The following is a 20,044-nucleotide window of genomic DNA, read 5'->3' as shown; positions in this document are numbered from 1 at the left end:
AACGTATTTTAAGACCATTCGCAATTATGAAAAAACTCTCCGCTGTAGGTGACCTGTTCTGTGACGTAATGACTAATTTCCCAACGAACGGAAACTGATGTCTTCGCATTCGGTGTACATCCGGCTATTTGACTCCGCTGCGACTGCGCGCTTGCGCGGCATTCTCTTGTGAAATGGCCTTGCAGTCCGGCTTACTGACTGGATCCGGCTACCCCGCTTCCGAAGGGCGCACGGCGGGGACTGGCATCGAGGGATGACGTCATGATCCACACGAAAATGGCGCTTCTTTTGCATCGGTGAAACCGAAACCGAGCGGCTAAACGCAGTTAATTCCCAGTGTTGTGTGACAACCGCAGAAACCAATAGTGGCGGGCTATGAACTTTGTGTTCGCGCAAACATTATGGGCCTAACATTAGAAATGTTTCGGTGCTTCTGTGCAGAACAAGAGTCCGCCAATCACGACGTTGCTTTCCGGGGCCGTAGCCAATCGGGAACCACCGATCAGGCGCGTGGGCAGCCACAGAAAGCCCGTGTTTCAAACTCGTCTGCGACTGACGGACTTTGTTTGCCTACGTGATAAGGAGTGAGAGGGGGCAGTAAGCGGGCCTTCTGTATCAAGGCAACGTTGGCCTTTCCCTTCTGAGCGAGGCCCTCTCTCACTCCTCCTGCTAGGGAATGACGTCACGCTGCTCTCGTTGTCGCCGAAGCCTCCGTAGCTGCGGAAGTAGCGCGTTATATTTGAAATTCATTTATTTAATATCTAAGCACTTTTCGGGCAGAAAAATTAGCCAAGTAGATTGTCGGCCTTTGCCGGACAGGATGCAGCCTGGATGCAATCGTTCCTTTGAAGAAGGTTGTGGCTCTACACGCCACCGTATTGAGGGAAAAAAAACATTATTCTACGTTTCGTTGTTCGCGAGAGGAAAGCCCTTAAACCAATTTCCACATCAAGCTCTGACGTGAGAGGAGCGAGAGCTACGGCCACTCTCATTGGTAATTGTAAGCACGTGACCTCTCATTCTCTCTCTCTCTCTCTCACGGGCAGAAATGCCTGCCTGATGTCACAGCATCATGAGTGTCGGTGTTCGCGGCGCCGATCCTTCTCCCATCTTTTTTTTTCTCTATGAAACTTGGAATGCAGGCCCACATTGATGCGAGTAACCATCCGGCATAATTTGGGCCCTTAGTGTAACAACCTCTTTAAGAAGCTGCTCGCACCTAACAGCACCTGAAGCCGGCACCAGTATTTGACGACTGTTCACATCCCTTTGCGGGCTGACTCTTTGACATAGTATCTAATGGTCGTCTACCATGAGGCACTTGCGACTGGATCAGCTCTCGCATCCTCTAGTAGTGTTCAACCAGAGAATGACGATGGTATAGCATGTCCTTGAGTTTGAGGACTTCAGGGCAAGGACAAATATAGCCTCTATGTTCAGTTATTTCTGAGGCGGCAGTGTTGCGTGCTCTCCTCATTTCCTCGTGCTCCCTCTTTTCCGCGTACCATCTATTTGTACTTGGTGTAATAAAGTCTCATTGCTGGTTTTGAGTCCGTCTCGTCCTGTCCTGCGCTGTTTCTTCGTCCCACTTGTCCGTTACCTGAAAGTCTAAAACTCAAGGACATGCTACCGCCGTCACAATTGTACAGGCTTGTTTCTATATGTCACTATGTCATTGAAAGAGCTACCTCTGCCGCGTCGCTGGGTCCCTAGGACCTAAACTTAGGTCCTAGGTGTACGCACTTACTCCGTTGCACGTGCTTGAACCGCCACACCAAAGGTCCACGGGATGTGCTCTTTATCTGTCACGTGGAGTCTCAATGTTTCCTGACGCCGACGCCTGGCGTATAAACATGCTCTACTTCAAGAATACGAACGTACAATAATTCCATATAACTTTATTACCTAATAACCACCACACCTTATCACTTTCCCCGATGTCCACGGCCAGGTGCCCAGTCACCGTTTCTCGTAACCCCGCTGCGAGAAGTAAGGCTGGTACGGATGGGCCTGTTGTGGGCTGGGTTGAGGTGGTAGCATTACCCTGCCCGGTATGTAAGGCATGGGGGAGATTCTGTACACTGGAGGCGCTGAAACAGAAGAATCCCAAATGGCATATCGCCCGATTACTTTATATGTGTGCGTCATGTAGCAATCTGAAGGTGTCGTTCTCATAAGCCGCTTTCGCTTGTATCATTTTCAAAATTTCGCTTTCAATACCCTTAAAGTCATCGACACAGACCGTCACTTTTAGCGACCGTGTGGCTACCGTAGTAAATGACATATGATATTGGCAGGATCGAACTGAAGTGCTATCCTAGCTCTTGTGTGCTCTCGAGGGCCTTAAAAGCCCTCTAAATATATATATATATATATATATATATTTCATTGAAGTGAACTATAACATAATAACAGGGGTTGAAAACGGTCGTAACCGAAAACCGCAAAAAAAAAGTTATTTTTCGCCGAACCGAGCCCGAACCGAACCGTAAACATTTTTTGTCTCCCCTTGAACGTACCGGAACCAAACCGAAAAAATATGATGCGGTAACCGGTTCGGCAGACAGTACAAAATACCTGCCGTCGACTGCCGCGCACCATCTCCCTGCATCGCTCGGAATCTTGCCGAATTTATAGAGCGGATGAACTGATAAACCAAGAAGTGGTGAGTCCATGCACCTCCTACAACCTCACCTCCAAAAGGTTCGCGACATCCCTGTACATTTTTGCGATTCCAGGTGTAACAAAAAAAAAAAAACATGTGCTACACGACAGCTACATTTTGCATTGTTGCCTCGGCTGCTTCCTTTCATTCAGCGTCGGATTGTGAAGGTGACGTAACTTTGAATAGTCCACTGTGATATCCACAAGCAACGCGGATCTCTAGCGACCACGGGAAGGAGGTTGGCGTGTGGTCCAGAGCATGGAGGAAGAAAACAGGAGTGGCCTCTCTCCTTCTTTTCAACGGGGAGCAGCGTGCCGGCCTGCGCATGGGACTCTGGGGTACTCCTATCTACCACGAGACCGCTTTCTTCCCTGTTTTCCTTTGGAAATTAGTGGTAGCCTTTTGCAATGGAGTTCAGTGGTACGCTGTATGGCCATTTCCCAGCACTTTTCGGTACAGTAAAGGATGATCTGCTGTCGTGAACTGCATCGTGGCTCTTCGTGCCTATGAAGTGTAGAGGTGAGGGACTAAGAGGATGGAAGGAGGAGCAAGCCATCGCGGGAACCTGATATTACCACTCACACGTCGTACACTGATTAGCACAGCACACGTAAACCGTTATTTTGGTTGCTCTGAACCCAAGCCCGAACCGAACCGATAACCTCGAACCGGAACTTGAACCGAACCACAACGATAACTGTTCCGAGCCCTGCATAACACTGAAGAACAAGGGGCGCCACATTTACCTTGCAGGACTACGCTGTGTCCGAGGGCCTATATCACCTTTGTAAAATTTCAAGTATACTCGATTCAATATGTAGAATCATTCAGAGTATTTGCCTATCCAGGGTGTGTGTGGATATAGTTATGGCTACTTGCTAAGACTACTGCTAAGGGGCCTGCTTGCGCGAATGATATATTTCTCAACGTTGTAGCTCGGGTGCCCGGCTGACATCCCCGTGAGTCGCGCGGCTTCGTGCAGACTGTTGCGGATACTAATCGGCCATGTCTGAATGTAACATGCTCAACGAGCATTCCGTACCAGCATGATCACTACTCGCCACAGTCTTCGGGCATTTCGCCTTCATGAACTGTAAGGTCCTAAGTGGGACCACGACGGTGGATCCCCGTATGTTGTTTTGACCTCTCGAAAGCTCTAGATTCGAACATTTTCCCGTCCACTGTAGCAGTCATGCTTCAAAAGTCTCGGCAGAATTGCCCATGAATAAACGAACAATGCGACTTTTACGGATGGTGCAGCACAAGGGCAATGACTCCAGTCTGCGCGCCCAGCGATGCCCTGTCTTCCTCGTGTTCTACTACGTAGTGGGGCTGTAAGATGAGATGGTGTAGAGCAGGAGGAAGGCGGATCCACCCAGCCAGCCCACCATGTTGGATTCACCAACACACACCAGCTCATTATTTAATGCAGATCCTCCCAACCTTCGTTGGTCGAGTTGTTCGAGAAGTGGGCACGCGATTGCAATGCATCAAGTATCACTCCACAACCCTTACGTATTCCTCCTATATGTACTCACAGAGCTCTACGCAGTGCTTACTGATCTTCAGGTGTTAGTGCTGCACCATTCAATGAAGACCCTCAATATTCAACATCCTCTGTGCACTCCGATCCTCCGATTCAACTCTGTGCACTCCTAAATGTCTACTAACTACGGCATTTACGTCAACGGACATCACCTCCAGCAATGCCCTAACCCCTTAAAGCACACTTATGCGGGTTACCACTGTGCTGGACGTTTCCTGCAAACCTACTAATAGTTTCCTTTTGCGTTGCGGACTCATCAGAATTGCAGTCACTTTCTGACCCTTCCTAGGTCCCCATATTTCTCTGACAAGAACGACTGAACAATTGCGGTGCGTAATGAGCAAAAAACGTCCTCCGTCAAAGCAAATGTCACCGTACCTTGTGTTCCCGTCGCTTGTCCTCTTGTGTTCTGTTGACTCTGTGTGTGTTGGTCCACAAAGCATTCCGGAGGTGGTGTTTCTGACCCTGGTGTTGTATATGTTGAGGTAACTGGGTACAGCATTATTGACGACGATTCTGTGGATGTTGAAGTCATGGTAGCTGGGGTTTTGGAGCCTTGTGTTATTGAGGTCTGTCCAGGCGTGACAGTGGGGCACGCGGGAGGCAGCGTTACTGACACCGGCGTTGTAGAAGTTGAGGGAACTGGGTACAGCGTTGTTGCTGACGGCTCTGTGGGAGTTGAAGCCATGGTAGCTGGTGTTGTGGGGCCTAGTGTTGCTGATGATTCTGTGGGAGTTGATGTCATGATGGATGGTGTTGTGGGGCCTAGTGTTCTTGATGTCTGCGTAGGAGTAGCACTAGGGCACGCGGGAGGCAGCGTTATTGAGGACGGCGTTGTAGAAGTTGAGGGAACTGGGTACAGCGTTGTTGCTGACGGCTCTGTGGGAGTTGAAGCAATGGTAGCTGGTGTTGTGGGGCCTAGTGTTGCTGATGATTCTGTGGGAGTAGATGTCATGATGGATGGTGTTGTGGGGCCTAGTGTTGTTGATGTCTGCGTAGGAGTAGCACTAGGGCACGCGGGAGGCAGCGTTATTGAGGACGGCGTTGTAGAAGTTGAGGGAACTGGGTACAGCGTTGTTAATGACGGCTCTGTGGGAGTTGAAGCCATGGTAGCTGGTGTTGTGGGGCCTAGTGTTGCTGATGATTCTGTGGCAGTTGATGTCATGATGGATGGTGTTGTGGGGCCTAGTGTTCTTGATGTCTGTGTAGGCGTAGCAGTAGGGCACGCGGGAGGCAGCGTTATTGAGGACGGCGTTGTAGAAGTTGAGGGAACTGGGTACAGCGTTGTTGCTGACGGCTCTGTGGGAGTTGAAGCCATGGTAGCTGGTGTTGTGGGGCCTAGTGTTACTGATGATTCTGTGGGAGTTGATGTCATGATGGATGGTGTTGTGGGGCCTAGTGTTCTTGATGTCTGTGTAGGCGTAGCAGTAGGGCACGCGGGAGGCAGCGTTATTGAGGACGGCGTTGTAGAAGTTGAGGGAACTGGGTACAGCGTTGTTGCTGACGGCTCTGTGGGAGTCGAAGCCATGGTAGCTGGTGTTGTGGGGCCTAGTGTTCTTGATGTCTGTGTAGGCGTAGCAGTAGGGCACGCGGGAGGCAGCGTTATTGAGGACGGCGTTGTAGAAGTTGAGGGAACTGGGTACAGCGTTGTTGCTGACGGCTCTGTGGGAGTTGAAGCCATGGTAGCTGGTGTTGTGGGGCCTAGTGTTGCTGATGATTCTGTGGGAGTTGATGTCATGATGGATGGTATTGTGGGGCCTAGTGTTGTTGATGTCTGCGTAGGCGTAGCACTGGGGCACGCGGGAGGCAGCGTTATTGAGGACGGCGTTGTAGAAGTTGAGGTAACTGGGTACAGCGTTGTTGCTGACGGCTCTGTGGGAGTTGAAGCCATGGTAGCTGGTGTTGTGGGGCCTCGTGTTGCTGATGATTCTGTGGGAGTTGATGTCATGATGGATGGTGTTCTGGGGCCTAGTGTTCTTGATGTCTGTGTAGGCGTAGCAGTAGGGCACGCGGGAGGCAGCGTTATTGAGGACGGCGTTGTAGAAGTTGAGGGTACTGGGTACAGCGTTGTTGCTGACGGCTCTGTGGGAGTCGAAGCCATGGTAGCTGGTGTTGTGGGGCCTAGTGTTCTTGATGTCTGTGTAGGCGTAGCAGTAGGGCACGCGGGAGGCAGCGTTATTGAGGACGGCGTTGTAGAAGTTGAGGGAACTGGGTACAGCGTTGTTGCTGACGGCTCTGTGGGAGTTGAAGCCATGGTAGCTGGTGTTGTGGGGCCTAGTGTTGCTGATGATTCTGTGGGAGTTGATGTCATGATGGATGGTATTGTGGGGCCTAGTGTTCTTGATGTCTGCGTAGGCGTAGCACTAGGGCACGCGGGAGGCAGCGTTATTGAGGACGGCGTTGTAGAAGTTGAGAGAACTGGGTACAGCGTTGTTTCTGACGGCTCCGGGGGAGTTGATGTCATGGTTGCTGGTGTTGTAGGGCCTAACGTTGCTGATGAATCTGTGGGAGTTGAAGTCATGGTGGATGGTGTTGTGGGACCTGGTGCTGTTGTTGTCTGTGTAGGCGTAGCAGTGGGGCACGCGGGAGGCAGCGTCACTGACGACGGGGTTTTAGAAGTTGAGGTAACTGGGTACAGCGTTGTTGCTGACGGCTCTGTGGGAGTTGAAGCCATGGTAGCTGGTGTTGTGGGGCCTAGTGTTGCTGATGATTCTGTGGGAGCTGAAGTCATGGTGGCTGGTGTAGCGGGACCTGGTACTGTTGTTATCTGTGTAGGCTGTGCTGTGGGGCATACAGCAGGGGTGGAGGTTTGTCTTGGCAACGATGGTGGCGGCGTTGTTACTTCTCCAGTCGGTCCCACAGGTGGTGATTCCTTGGGTGGTGGTATCGTTGACTGCTCCAGTTCGGGCATCGTTGGTGGTTTTATAGGAGGTGACTCAGGAGGCGCTGAAAGGTACGAAAACAACATATCAACATTACCGTCTTGCAGAACTACAAAAGTTGCTTGATGCTCCGACCAGTCTCGAGCGTGTCCGAGAACAGACAAATTGGTTTCCTCTGAATTCTTCTAGTAGTTTTCAGCGTGCTTGTTATCTGGTGAGTAGGGCTCAGGTTTTTCAGGGTTCAGATTCTGCCATATGCGGTGGGCGCTTTCCGGAGCTTGTCACTTCCGATAATCGCGCTGAAACGTGACCATCTCAAGATATGGATGTTCCTTTGACTAGTCACGAGACCGCTTTAACTCGCATCTGTGCTGCTACTAGCTGCCCTTTCAAACAGACATATTATATAATATCTATGATACCTTGGTCTACATTGAGGAGGTGGGGAAGCATGACTCAAAAAGAAAGGGGGAAGGAAGCACTAAGGCTAAACGCTTTCCAAGTAGATCTGAGGAACGGCTTAAACGAATATGCCCTCATGCGGAGTACAGTCAGTAAGTAGGGGGTATACTCTATTCAACTACAGCGATGTCAAGGCGCCTGTAGGAAGAGATGGAGGTCAGACTCATTACGCGGCGCGTAACGACAACTCTATGGTCCTCTGCGCGGGAGAGGGCAGCTGCATTGCTACGCTCTTCTAAAGGAAAGGATATATGTGCTCCAATTTAACGGATGCAGACAGCAGGCACCTGTCCCAAACTGGCGCCCGATTCACAGTCATGGCTCAGCTCCAGCTGACGAAAACTGAATACAGTCTGAGGCTTCGCACAGCTCTCTGAACCGCGCAATATATGCTGTTTGCTTCTCGGTAAAACTTCTTCGCGCATACGTGAGACCACTAGGGTAACGGAGGCACTTCTAAATGGAATTGGACATTTATATACGTACGAAGAGCGCCTTTCTTCGGCTTCTTGGGCTTCTTGGGCGGCTTTGGTTTCTTCTCCTTGGCAGAGTCAACGCATAACGGAACCAAGAGACAGAACGCCACCAAGAGCAGCGACACAGTTCGGGCAGACACGGCAACCATGGCGTTGCAGAAGAAACCCCAAAATGCGCGCCAACGCACCACTTTTACCCATTTCCGCATGCACGTAGGTGGTTCCTGACATGAACGTGCTGGCTGGAACCCAGCTGCGACCTCGTTCAAAAAACGCGAGCCTTGTGTTGCCTCTATAAATTTCACGGGGTTCATTCACGTGTGTATGTGTGTGTGAGAGAGAGAGGAGGGGAGTGCTTGTCCGGTGGTACACAGTTGCACCAGAGGGAAAGAGCGGGCTCTATGATATGCGGGTTTGTTGAACCGTCCAAGGCTCGTATTGCCATGCAGACGCAGTCGTCTTATGGCGAATTCGCGTGGTCATTTCGGAGCAACTTTTTTTGGCCAGATCTCGAGCAGTCATGTTCGCTTGGTCAAAATGAAGCAAATCTCGCATGTTCGCGTGGCGCTTTCCGAGCGCTCGGAATTTGCTAGCTAGCACTTTTTTTGCCCGGTCTCAAAACGATCGAGCAGCAGATCGCTCAACTGTATCCGGTGTCGTCACATCCGCACTGCAACGGTGGCGAGTGCCCTCATTGGCCCGCAAGTTGAAATCACGTGGTTTAGCAGACGACAGAACTCGAAGACTTGCGACCGCGACGCCCCTAGCGTGATCCAAGTACCTAAAACCGCTAGATTCCTAGCAATTATGTTCGGGTGGCAACGGTCACGTGATCCAGCTCGGTCGCCGACCTAGCAATTTCCGAGCGCTCGGCCGTTTTGCTACGAAATGACCACCCGAATTCGCTATTAATAAAGGCTGATTCACTGCGTCTCCGCTTGCGCATGCGCCTTCAGTCCGCTGACAGGAATCATGGCAACAGAACATCCTTCAGGATGGAGCTAAGGTATACACGCAAGACGCTGAACGCAGCGGTAAACGCAGTAATGTGAATCAGTCTTAAGTAAGTGTTAACAACTTCAGTGCGGTGCACATCCACATTTGGAACATGCAGTGTTCCCAACAGAACCGTTCCGATTACCTGTCCTTCATTTCTGAACTTCGTCTACCTTTCCTCTTTCACTACCACTACAATAAAGGCATGTTCTTTTACCGCGTATTATGAACGTACTAGGTCGACTGGGCAAATTTCGGAGTTCAATTGGGGAAAATTCAATTTCTCGCTAAGTAAGTTTGATAAAATTGATCAGAGGTCATTACAATCCCCCCTCCTCCCGAGATAAATAGCGTTCTCCCCATACTATTCAGACAAGTTGATCGTTTAATGCGATTTTTCTTCTTCACTTTTTATCTTTTTCTTCACTTTAAGTGAAACGCCCTATATCCGAGGACTTGTAATCTCAATTTTTACTCCTCCTGATACATTTCGTTTATCGAGTCCCTTTATGTTCCTTTAAAAGCGCCCGAAATGCATCGAAACTATAGCGGCATCTCATTCCTCGTTGATCACTGATCAATCTCAAATCTCAAACTGATTGTTTTTGTGCAAAGAACGCGAAAACCCTTCAGGAGAGAAAATTTACCAAATATAGGCTGTCGAACTACCTGTATGTCAAATATTGTTAAGGAAAAGATCCTATAGGGAAGAGAGGGCCGTCGATATTTTGAACAGACTGTTATTCTGGAACTGTTCTTCCCGCCCATCACTCTAAGAAAAAAAAGAGTAATTTTACTCCTTTTGGGGACTAAGTGCATTGCCACAAAAAATAATCCCTTTCAGGAATAAATGCACGGGAGTAAATGAATCTCACAGAGTGGAGACTGCATTTCGCGCTCTGTTCTAAGAGCCTCAGGTACATAATTTGTAGGCACGAACGAAATTACTTTGAATTAAACTGTCAACTGCGATATATCGACTGATATAAAAAAAATGTTGCGACATACATAGGACACAATTTCTGAAGACAGAAACGGTAACTGTTTCTTGCTCGCTGTGGATGGAAAATTGCTAAGTTGGCCGAGTTATAGAGCCTTATGCCATCGATTTGGCCAAGAGCACACATTTACGTAGACTGTTGCATTCAGGAGACCATTTGTGAAGTTCAGTGACAATTCGAATTCCTGGGGACTAAATGTCGGGGTTAGGGGACTAAAATGGGGAGTAATTCCAATCTAGGGGAGTATAGAAGTTGCAATTGCTCCCCATTTTACTCTCTTCTCTTTTCTTTTTTTTAGAGTGCAGAAGAAGAAGAAGAGCCTCTGTTCGGAATATCGACGGCTCTCTTTCTGAGGGCTCTTCACCCTAAATTTGCTCACCGATTCTCCAAATTTTCTACCTTACTATGTCAAATACTGTGATGCTTGCTTCGTACGCACATTTCTGGAAGGCGGCTGTACCTTTTAATGAGGTTAGACAGGGACGTACTCAGAGCAATATCCACTCTTAAGCCAGTAGTATAACTGAGGCCATGCAGAAAAGGGACAACGTTTGAATCTCACAGCTTTCCACTTGCACATTTCGAGCTGTGGCGCAGTGTGGGTGTAGCTCGTTGAGATACTGCACGTTGCTTAGGGTGGAAGGACTTTAAGAACCTAAAATTAAAAGCCACGAAATGACGAAAACTGTGATACTCGTGTAAGAATTCTCTGCAGAAATACCACGTTTTGCGAGAAACATTACTGCCTCGTGGTGGGTGACAGATCCTAGACGGGATTACAGATTCTGAACAATCCTTAATAGCAATAATAAATAAAGGTAACAACGATAAGTTTTTGCATTAGGTGCACAAGAACAACCAGTAGAGCCTTCCGATCGGTGCATCTCGAAACGTGACGTAATAAAAGTACATTGTTAGTATCATCCCGCGTGGTTGGCGTGCTGGCCTTGTCACGTCGATACTGGGATGTACTCGAGTTCGAATCCCGACCTCTGACAGCTGAGCTGTCTGTGGGTTTTCCTGGGTTTTCCTCGGACGCTTTCAGACATATGTCGGCACAGTTCCCTTAAAAGTCGGCCCAGGACGCATATTCCCCCAGGGCGTCAGTCGTGACGTTGCCCTCCTCTGTGAGGCCGACGACGGTGAGCTCTTTCGGAAGCACGACCACCACTACATTGACAGTAAATATTAGACAGAAATGTACATAATGATACAAAGTGGGTAAGAACGGGTAAAGTCCTTAGTTCCTGAGCTATAGACTGAGCTTCATGGAGAAATGGTCGGGGAGTAATAATAAGTACAGCGCGGACAGACAGAGGTCCCAGCAGCTGTTGTATACCTCGGGCCATGTTGCCGCCAAATAATTGCTTCCTGTCGTTCGTGCCATGCGTCAACATTTTACTTTATACCGATGCCACATTCGGTGTCCACAACCAGAACAGACGCACACCTGTACGTGACGGAATAGGTGAGTGTACTTCCCAGTCAACACAGCCCGGCCCCACGAGTGGACAACTATACAAGTCGCATGTATAGATGCAACACGAATAAAGCACGCACCACATCGCGTGGCTCAGTGGCTTAGAGTGCTTGTCGTGTCACGTCGAGACTGGGAGGTACCCGGGTTCAAATCCCGGTGCCGGCTGGGCTGTCTGGAGCTTTTACATCGGTTTTTCCTCGGACGCTTTCGGACGTATGTCGGCACTGTTCCCTTAGAAGTCGGCCCAGGACCCACGTTCCACCAGGGCGTTAGTCGTGGCGTTGCGCACTTCTGTGCTGTCGATAGCGGCGAGCCCTTTCATCATCAGCACCCCCACCATATTTAACATGTATTAACATATGCAGAGTAAACGTTTACACATTTCGAGTGTAAATGTCCTGTGTTACGGAGCATACCTTTTCCGTGCAGGTGTCACGGGTCTTAGACATGTAGAGCGAGAAATGAGGCGACCAGGCTCTACTGAGGTTGATGGGTTTAATGACGGTTAATGGCGATGAACCGAAAACGAAAGCTCGGGTCACGCGCAGTGCTGCGCGTAACCGATGGCGGTGCTGGTGATGATTATGACGCTGCTGCTACAGGGCTCCCCCCCGTGGCGGATGACAAGGCTGGCGAGGAGGGCCGAGGTTGGCGGAAAGGCCGGGCGCCGAGGCCAAGGAGTGCAGGAGGCGGACCCGAGGCGGCGGGCGGCTCGTAGTGTGCGAGCTGCGGCGCCCAATGCACCCGACGTGGAGGGGAAGGAATGCTGGAGACAGGAGCTGAGCACGGACGTAGGTAGGGCGGGTCGGGCGATACCAGAGGTGCCGACTCCAGGAATGCGGGCTTGAGCCTGTCGATGGCCACAGTGTCAGGTCCCCGCGGAAGATCGAGGCGGAAAAACTTCGCGGCTCGCGAGATGACCTTGTAGGGGCCGTCATAGGGAGGCTGCAAGCTGGAGCGCACAGAGTCCCGGCGGACGAAGACGTGGGTGGCTTGATTAAGGTCGGGGCTCACGAACACGCGTGTTGCGGGAGCGGAGCGGGTAGGCGTGGGCTTGAGGTCCCGGAAGAGCTGGCGGAGACGGTCGATGTAGGAGGAAGGGTCGTGCACGAGCGGGGCCGAGGGGGTGAAGAATGATCCGGGAAGGCGGAGCGGGCAGCCGTAGACCATGTGGGCCGCGCTGCAGTCATCCTGGCGGATCGCGGCGCGAAGGCCAAGCAGGACGAAGGGTAGACGCTCGGGCCAGGTTGTGTCGCCGTGGTCAGTGGCGCGGAGGGAAGCCTTGAGCTGCCGATGAAGGCGCTCGACCAGGCCGTTGGCAGCCGGATGGTAGGCCGTGGTTCGGATGTGATGGGTTCCGAGGGCGCTGCACAGGTGACCGAAGAGGGCCGATTCAAACTGGCGTCCTCTGTCCGTGGTTACAGTGGACGGGACGCCGAATCGGGAAACCCAGGAGAAGAGGAATGCGTGGGCCACCGTCTCTGCCGTGATGTCAGGAATCGGCGTTACCTCCGGCCAGCGGGTAAAGCGGTCGATGCACGAGAGCAGGTAGCGGTAGCCTTTGGCCGGAGGAAGCGGGCCGACCAAGTCGATGTGGACCTGATCGAAACGTGCATCTGGCGGAAGGAACCGCGATGGAGGCGAGATGGTGTGGCGGTAGATTTTGGACCGCTGGCAGGCCAGGCAGGCCCGCGCCCAGTCACGGACGTCGGCATTCATGCGAGGCCATATGTAGCGCTCTGCGACGATCTTTTGCGTGCCGCGCACGCCAGGGTGGGACAGTGAGTGGAGGGCGTTGAAAACATGCCGGCGGAAGGCCAGGGGAACGAAAGGGCGCGGGGTACCAGTAGAGGTGTCGCACCATACACTTGCCGTCGAACCGGGGAGCGAGATCTCCCGAAAAGTGGTGGAGGAGGCGGGGGATGAACGAAGGGCGGCGAGCTCTTCATCAGCCTGTTGCGCCTGGGCGATGCCGTCCAAATCGACCGCGGGGGGCGGATGGAGAGCATTGACGTCCGGCCGCGAGAATGCGTCGGCAGCGGCATTGTCTTCGCCTGCGACGTGTCGCACATCGGTCGTGAACTCCAAGAGGTAGCACATGTGGCGGGTTTCACGAGGCGAGTGGTTGAGGGAGGGCGATCGCAGGGCGAACATGAGAGGCTTGTGGTCGGTGTACAGCACAAACGGGCGGCCCTCGAGAAAATGGCGGTAGTGTCTGCATGCCAGGTAGGCGGCGAGGAGCTCACGCCCGAAGGTGCTGTAGCGTGTTTCGGCTGGCGAGAGACGTTGGGAAAAGAAACCGAGAGGTTTCCAGTGGCCATCCTGACGCTGCTGCAAGACTGCGCCGACAGCAGCAGTGGAGGCGTCGACGAACAACGCTGTCTCGGCGTCAGGACGAGGATGGTGGAGCAGCACAGCATCTGCCAGGGCCTGCTTGACTTCTACGAACGCGCGTTCTGCGGCCGGTGTCCACTCCAGAGGGGCAGCACGGGCCTCTTTCGGATGGTCAGCGCCGAGAGCTGCGTAGAGAGGCTGGAGCAAGGCAGCACAGCGAGGCACAAAACGTCGGTAGAAAGTCACGAGGCCGAGGAATGAACGAAGTCCTTTGCGAGAAGTGGGGGCAGGAAAGTCTCGGATGGCCTGGACCTTGGATGCGAGTGGCCGGATGCCTTGCGGGGTGATGGTGTGTCCCAGGAAGGTAAGGGTGGTAACGCCAAACTCGCACTTCGCGGCATTGATGGAGACTCCGTAGTCCTCCAGGCGCGAGAACAGGGCGCGCAGATGGGCGCGATGAGCCTCCGGAGATGGACTTGCGACGAGGATGTCATCCATGTATGCGAATGCGAAGTCCAGGCCGCGGAGCACTTCGTTGATGAATCGTTGGAATGTCTGCGCAGCATTACGCAGGCCAAAGGGCATCCGCACGTATTCAAAGAGGCCAAAAGGGGTGGTTATAGCAGTCTTCGGGATGTCAGGGGGATGGACGGGAATTTGGTGATAGGCTTTGATGAGGTCTATCTTGGAGAAGATGGTCGCTCCGTCAAGATTCGCGGTGAAGTCCTGAATATGGGGAAGCGGGTATCTGTCCGGTACCGTGACGATGTTGAGTGCACGGTAGTCCCCACATGGGCGCCAATCACCAGGTGTTGCTTTGGGCACCATGTGGAGAGCGGAAGACCACGGGCTGGAGGAAGGCCGAATGATCCCCAGTTCGAGCATGTGCTCAAATTCCCTCTTGGCAATGACGAGGCGCTCCGGAGCCAGCCGTCTGGGGCGAGCGAAGACAGGGGGGCCCCGTGTCACGATGTGGTGAGTGACGCTGTGGCGAGGTGGGCAAGAGGCGTGCGATTGGCGCAGGACAGCGGGGAACTCCGTGACAATGTCGGCGAAAGCAGTGGGCAACGGTAGCCGTATGGTGGGACTAATGGCGGCTATATGCGCTGGAGCTCCATAAACGTGCAAAGAAGTAGTGTTGTCGACGAGGCGCTGGCGTCTAATATCCACAAGAAGGTCGAAATGGTGGAGGAAGTCGGCGCCAAGGATTGCGAAGGGGAGGTCGGCGATGGTAAAAACCCAACGAAATACTCTGCGCAGGCCGAGGTCAAGGGTGACGGAGCGTTGACCGTAAGTTGAGATGGTGGACTTGTTGACGGCCTGCAAAGCCAAGTCTGGTTGTCGGTGTCGTTTTTCTGCGGGGGTTGGTGGAACGACGCTCACGTCAGCCCCGGTGTCCACCAGGAAGCGACAGCCGGACACGCGGTCCGTGATCCGGAAGAGCCGGCTGTTGTTGCCCCCAGCCATGCCAGCCGTTAATGGTTGGGGGGAGCGTTTCCCGGCCACGAGCAAGGGGCCTGGCAGTTCCTTGCGGCATCGCCGAATTTTCGATGATACCAGCAGAAGTGGTTCTGAGAGGGCGAAGGAGACCGTTGACGGGATGGCGAGCAGCGACGGCAAAACGGGCGCTGAGGGGAACGTGGTCGCTGCGGGGGAATGGCGTCCACCCGGTTCACAAGGGCCGCCACCGTAGTCTGGAGTTGCTGGAGCGACGTGCTGATGGCATTGATTGCAACGTCCACCGGTGGAGGGGAGGTGCGGGGTGCCAGGGCGGCAACGGCTCCTGGTGATGGAAGGCCAGCAAAATCCATAATACGGTCCGCCATCTTCGCCAAGTCATCCAGGCGGGAATTTTCGCCGGCGGCCAGGATCATGCGTACGTTGTGGGGCAAACGTTGTAGGAAGAGCTCGCGTAGTAGTGAGTCGTCCGTGGTAGGGTTACCCGCGAGGTCGCGCATGCGGCGTAGTAGCTGTGTGGGCCGTCGATCGCCGAGCTCTTCCCTGTTCAGAAGCTGCTGCAATCGCCGCTCCTCCGAAGCAGACGTGCGGCGGATTAACTCGTCCCTTAAGGTGTCGTAGGGTAATTCGGGGTGAGGGTGGATTATTAGGTCACGGACTTCCGCCGCAGCTTCGGGAGGAAGGTTTGCGATGGCATAGCCAAACCTTGAGGCTTGAGAAGTGACGCGGCGTCCGTCGAAGAGAACCTCCGCCTGCGCAAACCACAGCTGAGGGTCGGAGATGGAGAAAGGCGGCAGGCGGAGCGGTGCCACAGAAGCCTCAAGCGGTGGAAGTGGCGGTGGCCGGCCGGGAGGCGAAGAGCTGGTGGAGTGCTGGTCGCCGTTCATGATGGTGGAACGTTGGATCACGTCCGGGTCACCAGTTGTAGAGCGAGAAATGAGGCGACCAGGCTCTACTGAGGTTGATGGGTTTAATGACGGTTAATGGCGATGAACCGAAAACGAAAGCTCGGGTCACGCGCAGTGCTGCGCGTAACCGATGGCGGTGCTGGTGATGATTATGACGCTGCTGCTACAGACATTTCCGTGCTCGGATGTTTCGGTGCAAAGACTGCCCGTGTAATGTTCGAGATGTTCCGAAGTGTCCGATTAGAGAATTTTAGAGTATCATTTTGTATTGCCATGTAACTTGTAATAACGCACAATCCGACTTTGGCTTCCAAGGGGTAGCTAGCAGTACGAATAAATAAAAAGAAGTCCCCAGGTGTCAAATTCATAAAGAAGGGCCCGTCATGATGAGAGAATGGGCAAGAAGTCATGGGACGACCTTCACTACAGCAACACGGTTATCGAAGACTGCTGACGACAAAACGTAAGCCGTAGGTCCTTTGCTACGACAGCGACCGTTGAAAGTCGTCTTTAAGGGTGACCCGTGAAATCGACCAAGATATTGGCTTTCGATGCCTCAACAGCTCCCTAGACTACTTCCCAAAGCGACTTGCCCTAAGAAAACTCGACATTGCAACGTGAACCGCACAAAGTTTGTGACATGCCTGAATGGACAGACATGCATCGCAGCTTCTGAATTATCGGACGCCTTTAGTGTCGCTCAGAATTTACCCTAACGGGGACATTCGAGGTCCTCCCTTCTTTGAGTCTGTGCGGTATTTAGCTTTCCCTTCTTAGTACAGCTTAGTACAGCGTAACTTGACCAGTAATCCTGGCTGTTACCATGGTACAGGGAGCATCCCAATGAAGACTACTGGGGGATGCTCGCTTGTTTTCTGTCGTGGGTAGTCCAAGAGGACTACCAAAATCCCAGAGCAAGAGGGTTAGCACACCCCCTCCCTCTCCTGTGCCACATTCATCTCTACCCTCCCTCTTTCACCCTCCCCCTTCTCTCTCCCCTGGGTGCACCGAGCCGCCACTTCAGAGCAGGCTGTTCGCACCTTGCCCCTACATCAGCCCCCCCCCCTTTTTGGGACAAAAGTGCACGGAACACCGGGGTGTCGCATTTTTCTAATGGAGCGACAACCTAGCAGCAAACAGGAGTGGACGCACATACTGAGAGATGGGTGGGGTTCGAACCCGGCCGAGGACGCCAGCAAGTTGGTGGCAGGGGGTACACGTTGCTTAAACACGCTGTCTTCCGCGAGGCAGACTTGTGCCCGTTACCGAAAAAAAATGAGCTAGACACCGGGGCTGCGTCATAATTTAGAGCGCTCTGAAGCTTAGCAAAGACAAGAAAAGGCTACAAGTCGAAATGCGTTTTTTGTAGCCATAGCACAATTGGTGCCCATTCTTGGAAAGGAGTGATGGTTGGAGATTACGGAAACAAGAGAAATGACACATCCAGCGAGGGACTGCACGTCACGCAGGTCAAATCTGCACGCATTGCGCCACACGGTGTGCGGGAATGTGCTCCCCCGCTGAAGCAAAGGAACGAGTAACGGCAGTAACGAGTTACCAATTTTTGTAACTGACTCCGTTACTATTACCAGTTAAAAAAAGTAACTGAATCGTTACTTCGTTACCAAAACAAGTAACCATTACCAAGTAACGAGTTATTACTTGTAACGAGTTTGGCACAACTCTGCCGCGAGGGACGTTAAACACTTGGTGCCGTGTGATGAGCTTTCATCGCACGTTAAAGAACCCTCAGGTGAGCAGAAGCAATCCACAGACCGACCGCTGTGGCGTCGCTCATGATGTCAGTTGTCTCGCGACGTAAACACCCAATTATTATTATTGTTTCTTATTCGATTTCTTCTTGACGGCTAGCAGGGGGCCGCTCCGACGAAGAAATACGCGGGCGCCGTGTTGACGTAAACATTAGTCCCGAGCTGTACGAGAGCTGGAGTATATAGCCGACCTTCTTCGTGGCCGCCACGCTCTGTATCCATTTTCTTTTTGTCTTCCACGAGACCAAACCCAGTATAACCCGGCATAATTTCCTTTCAGTGTAAATTTTGACCGAACTGCCAAACCAAACTTACAGACGTTTTCATGTCACACTACACTTGTATGTCGTATTGTGCTGCGCAATAATGTTTTATGCTGAGTTCAGTCAACAGAAATCAAATGAGTACGTTGGTAATTTATTGATCGTCAGTTTTTGTTCGTTTGCAGTTTGAGAGATATGTTCACTTTGCCGGTCGAGGCACAATTTGGGTGTACTCTCTCCATCTCTACACCTCTAGGCACCACTCAGAGCTACTCATGCTTCATAGTGCCGGAATGATATCGAAAAAGAAAATGTCGAAGCCTTTTGATGGCGGGCAGTCGCGCCGCACCAGTATGAGTATGGGTCAGTTCCAACTAACCGCAATGACAACGAGCGCTCTCGTATTCGGGTCAAAAAATTTGTCAGGTGGTCGTTGCACCCGGAAAGTGATTCTCGACCTACAAAAACTAGCGCATCCGCCAGGTGTTTGCCGTTCTGCGGTGACATAGCGCACTCGGAGAATACGGCTACTCCCGTCACCCTGTGCAACGTGTAATTAAAAGTTTAGGGCAGCTAATAACGCGGTCGAAAATGAGCGAACACACTGTAGCTCAATGAAAGGGGCGTGATGGCGAGCAGATCCTGTCACCCTCATTCATTTAATAATGGATGAGGGTCGAGTATTGCTTATTAACCGTTGAAAGCGGGACAGGAATCGTGGAACACCTGTATGCACTTTATTAGGGTTCTAAACCACGTCGAAATGGGAAACAAAAAAAAAAGAGAAGAAACACTGTCAAGGAGCCCGCGATGGGGGGAATCACACACGTAACATAAAAACGGTTAGGGGCAACTGAGGTTTATTTGAACAACAACCCAAGCAGCGCAATGTACTGAAAGTCGAGTGCAATAGGGGTGGACGGTATGTGTCTTATCAATGTTCTTTAGTTTCACGAGTCTGTTCAAGGCCTTCCACCTACCCGTCCACCCCTATTGCACTCGACTTTCAGTACATTTTGCTGCTTGGGAACTTTCGTGCAAGAGGCTGCACTTCTTCAGTTTACACAACTAACTGCGACACGAGTATATACATATATATATAACCAAAGAAAACAGATACAATAAAACAGGTTTCCAGAACCAAGTAAACAAGCAACCAGGCAGGAATACAATGCATCACGTGAGCAATCGTCACGTAAGAATCAGGAAAGAGAAACTGTACGGGGTAAATGAGACATTCGAAGAATAAACCTCTACCCGAGAAACGTCATCATGACGTTGGTAGACACACCGAAACCAAAACAGATCGGAAGGGGAGAGCTGGGCTCCACGAATGAGCAATGAGGCCTGTGCAGTGACGTCATGTTTGGTCACGTGACATTGGAAGACATATTACGATACCGGAGTTACAGTAGGAGGAAATGCCGTGAGTTGTTGCGGTATGCATGCAATTACGAGAGAAAATTGCAAAAACACTTGCTGGTGGCTCATTCGGCCCGCAGTAAGACGCCTGTGACGCATCCCCATGTTTTCCCATGTCACGTGGCTCCAAGGCGTGCAAGGGCTGCGCGTGACGTCACGTGCACAAGCCTCATTGTTCGCTGCCTCCTATTGAAAGGAAAGTACGACCGAAGGTCGCGTCCTTTTCAGAGACCATCGTAATCGCCTCAAGACCGTGGCTTTCGGGCGCTACCTTGTTCGCCACTAGCATTGAATATAGTTCAACTTTACCAAACTCGTGGCGCTGTCGAACATTATGACGTCATTTGTTTACAAACAGGTAGAGGTCTATTGGGATTCA

The 20,044-nt window shown here is 51.9% G+C and overlaps 1 protein-coding gene across 1 annotated transcript; it reads right to left on the bottom strand.

The window, feature by feature from the left end:
• Positions 1-1,959: 1,959 nt before the first annotated feature.
• LOC135392573 (integumentary mucin A.1-like) lies at positions 1,960-5,166 on the bottom strand. Its single transcript, XM_064623279.1, has 2 exons — positions 4,590-5,166; positions 1,960-2,090 (listed from the first exon to the last, which is right to left on the bottom strand). Exons 1-2 carry the CDS (start codon positions 5,164-5,166, stop codon positions 1,960-1,962), a joined length of 708 nt encoding a protein of 235 aa, XP_064479349.1.
• Positions 5,167-20,044: the final 14,878 nt, after the last annotated feature.

Source organism: Ornithodoros turicata, chromosome 4 (assembly GCF_037126465.1).
Source record: "Ornithodoros turicata isolate Travis chromosome 4, ASM3712646v1, whole genome shotgun sequence".
Classification (NCBI taxonomy): Eukaryota; Metazoa; Arthropoda; class Arachnida; order Ixodida; family Argasidae; genus Ornithodoros; species Ornithodoros turicata.
Note: the sequence above shows the minus strand (reverse complement) of the source record. Positions and strands in the feature narration are given on the sequence as shown.

Bases quoted from the DNA above. Each gene is read 5' to 3' on its own strand.
- LOC135392573 (XM_064623279.1), bottom strand. From the start codon at position 5,166: ATGACATCTACTCCCACAGAATCATCAGCAACACTAGGCCCCACAACA. The intron at 2,091-4,589 runs GTACGGTGACAT...CTTCTGTTTCAG, and splicing joins ACAAGCGACGGGAACACAAG to CGCCTCCAGTGTACAGAATC.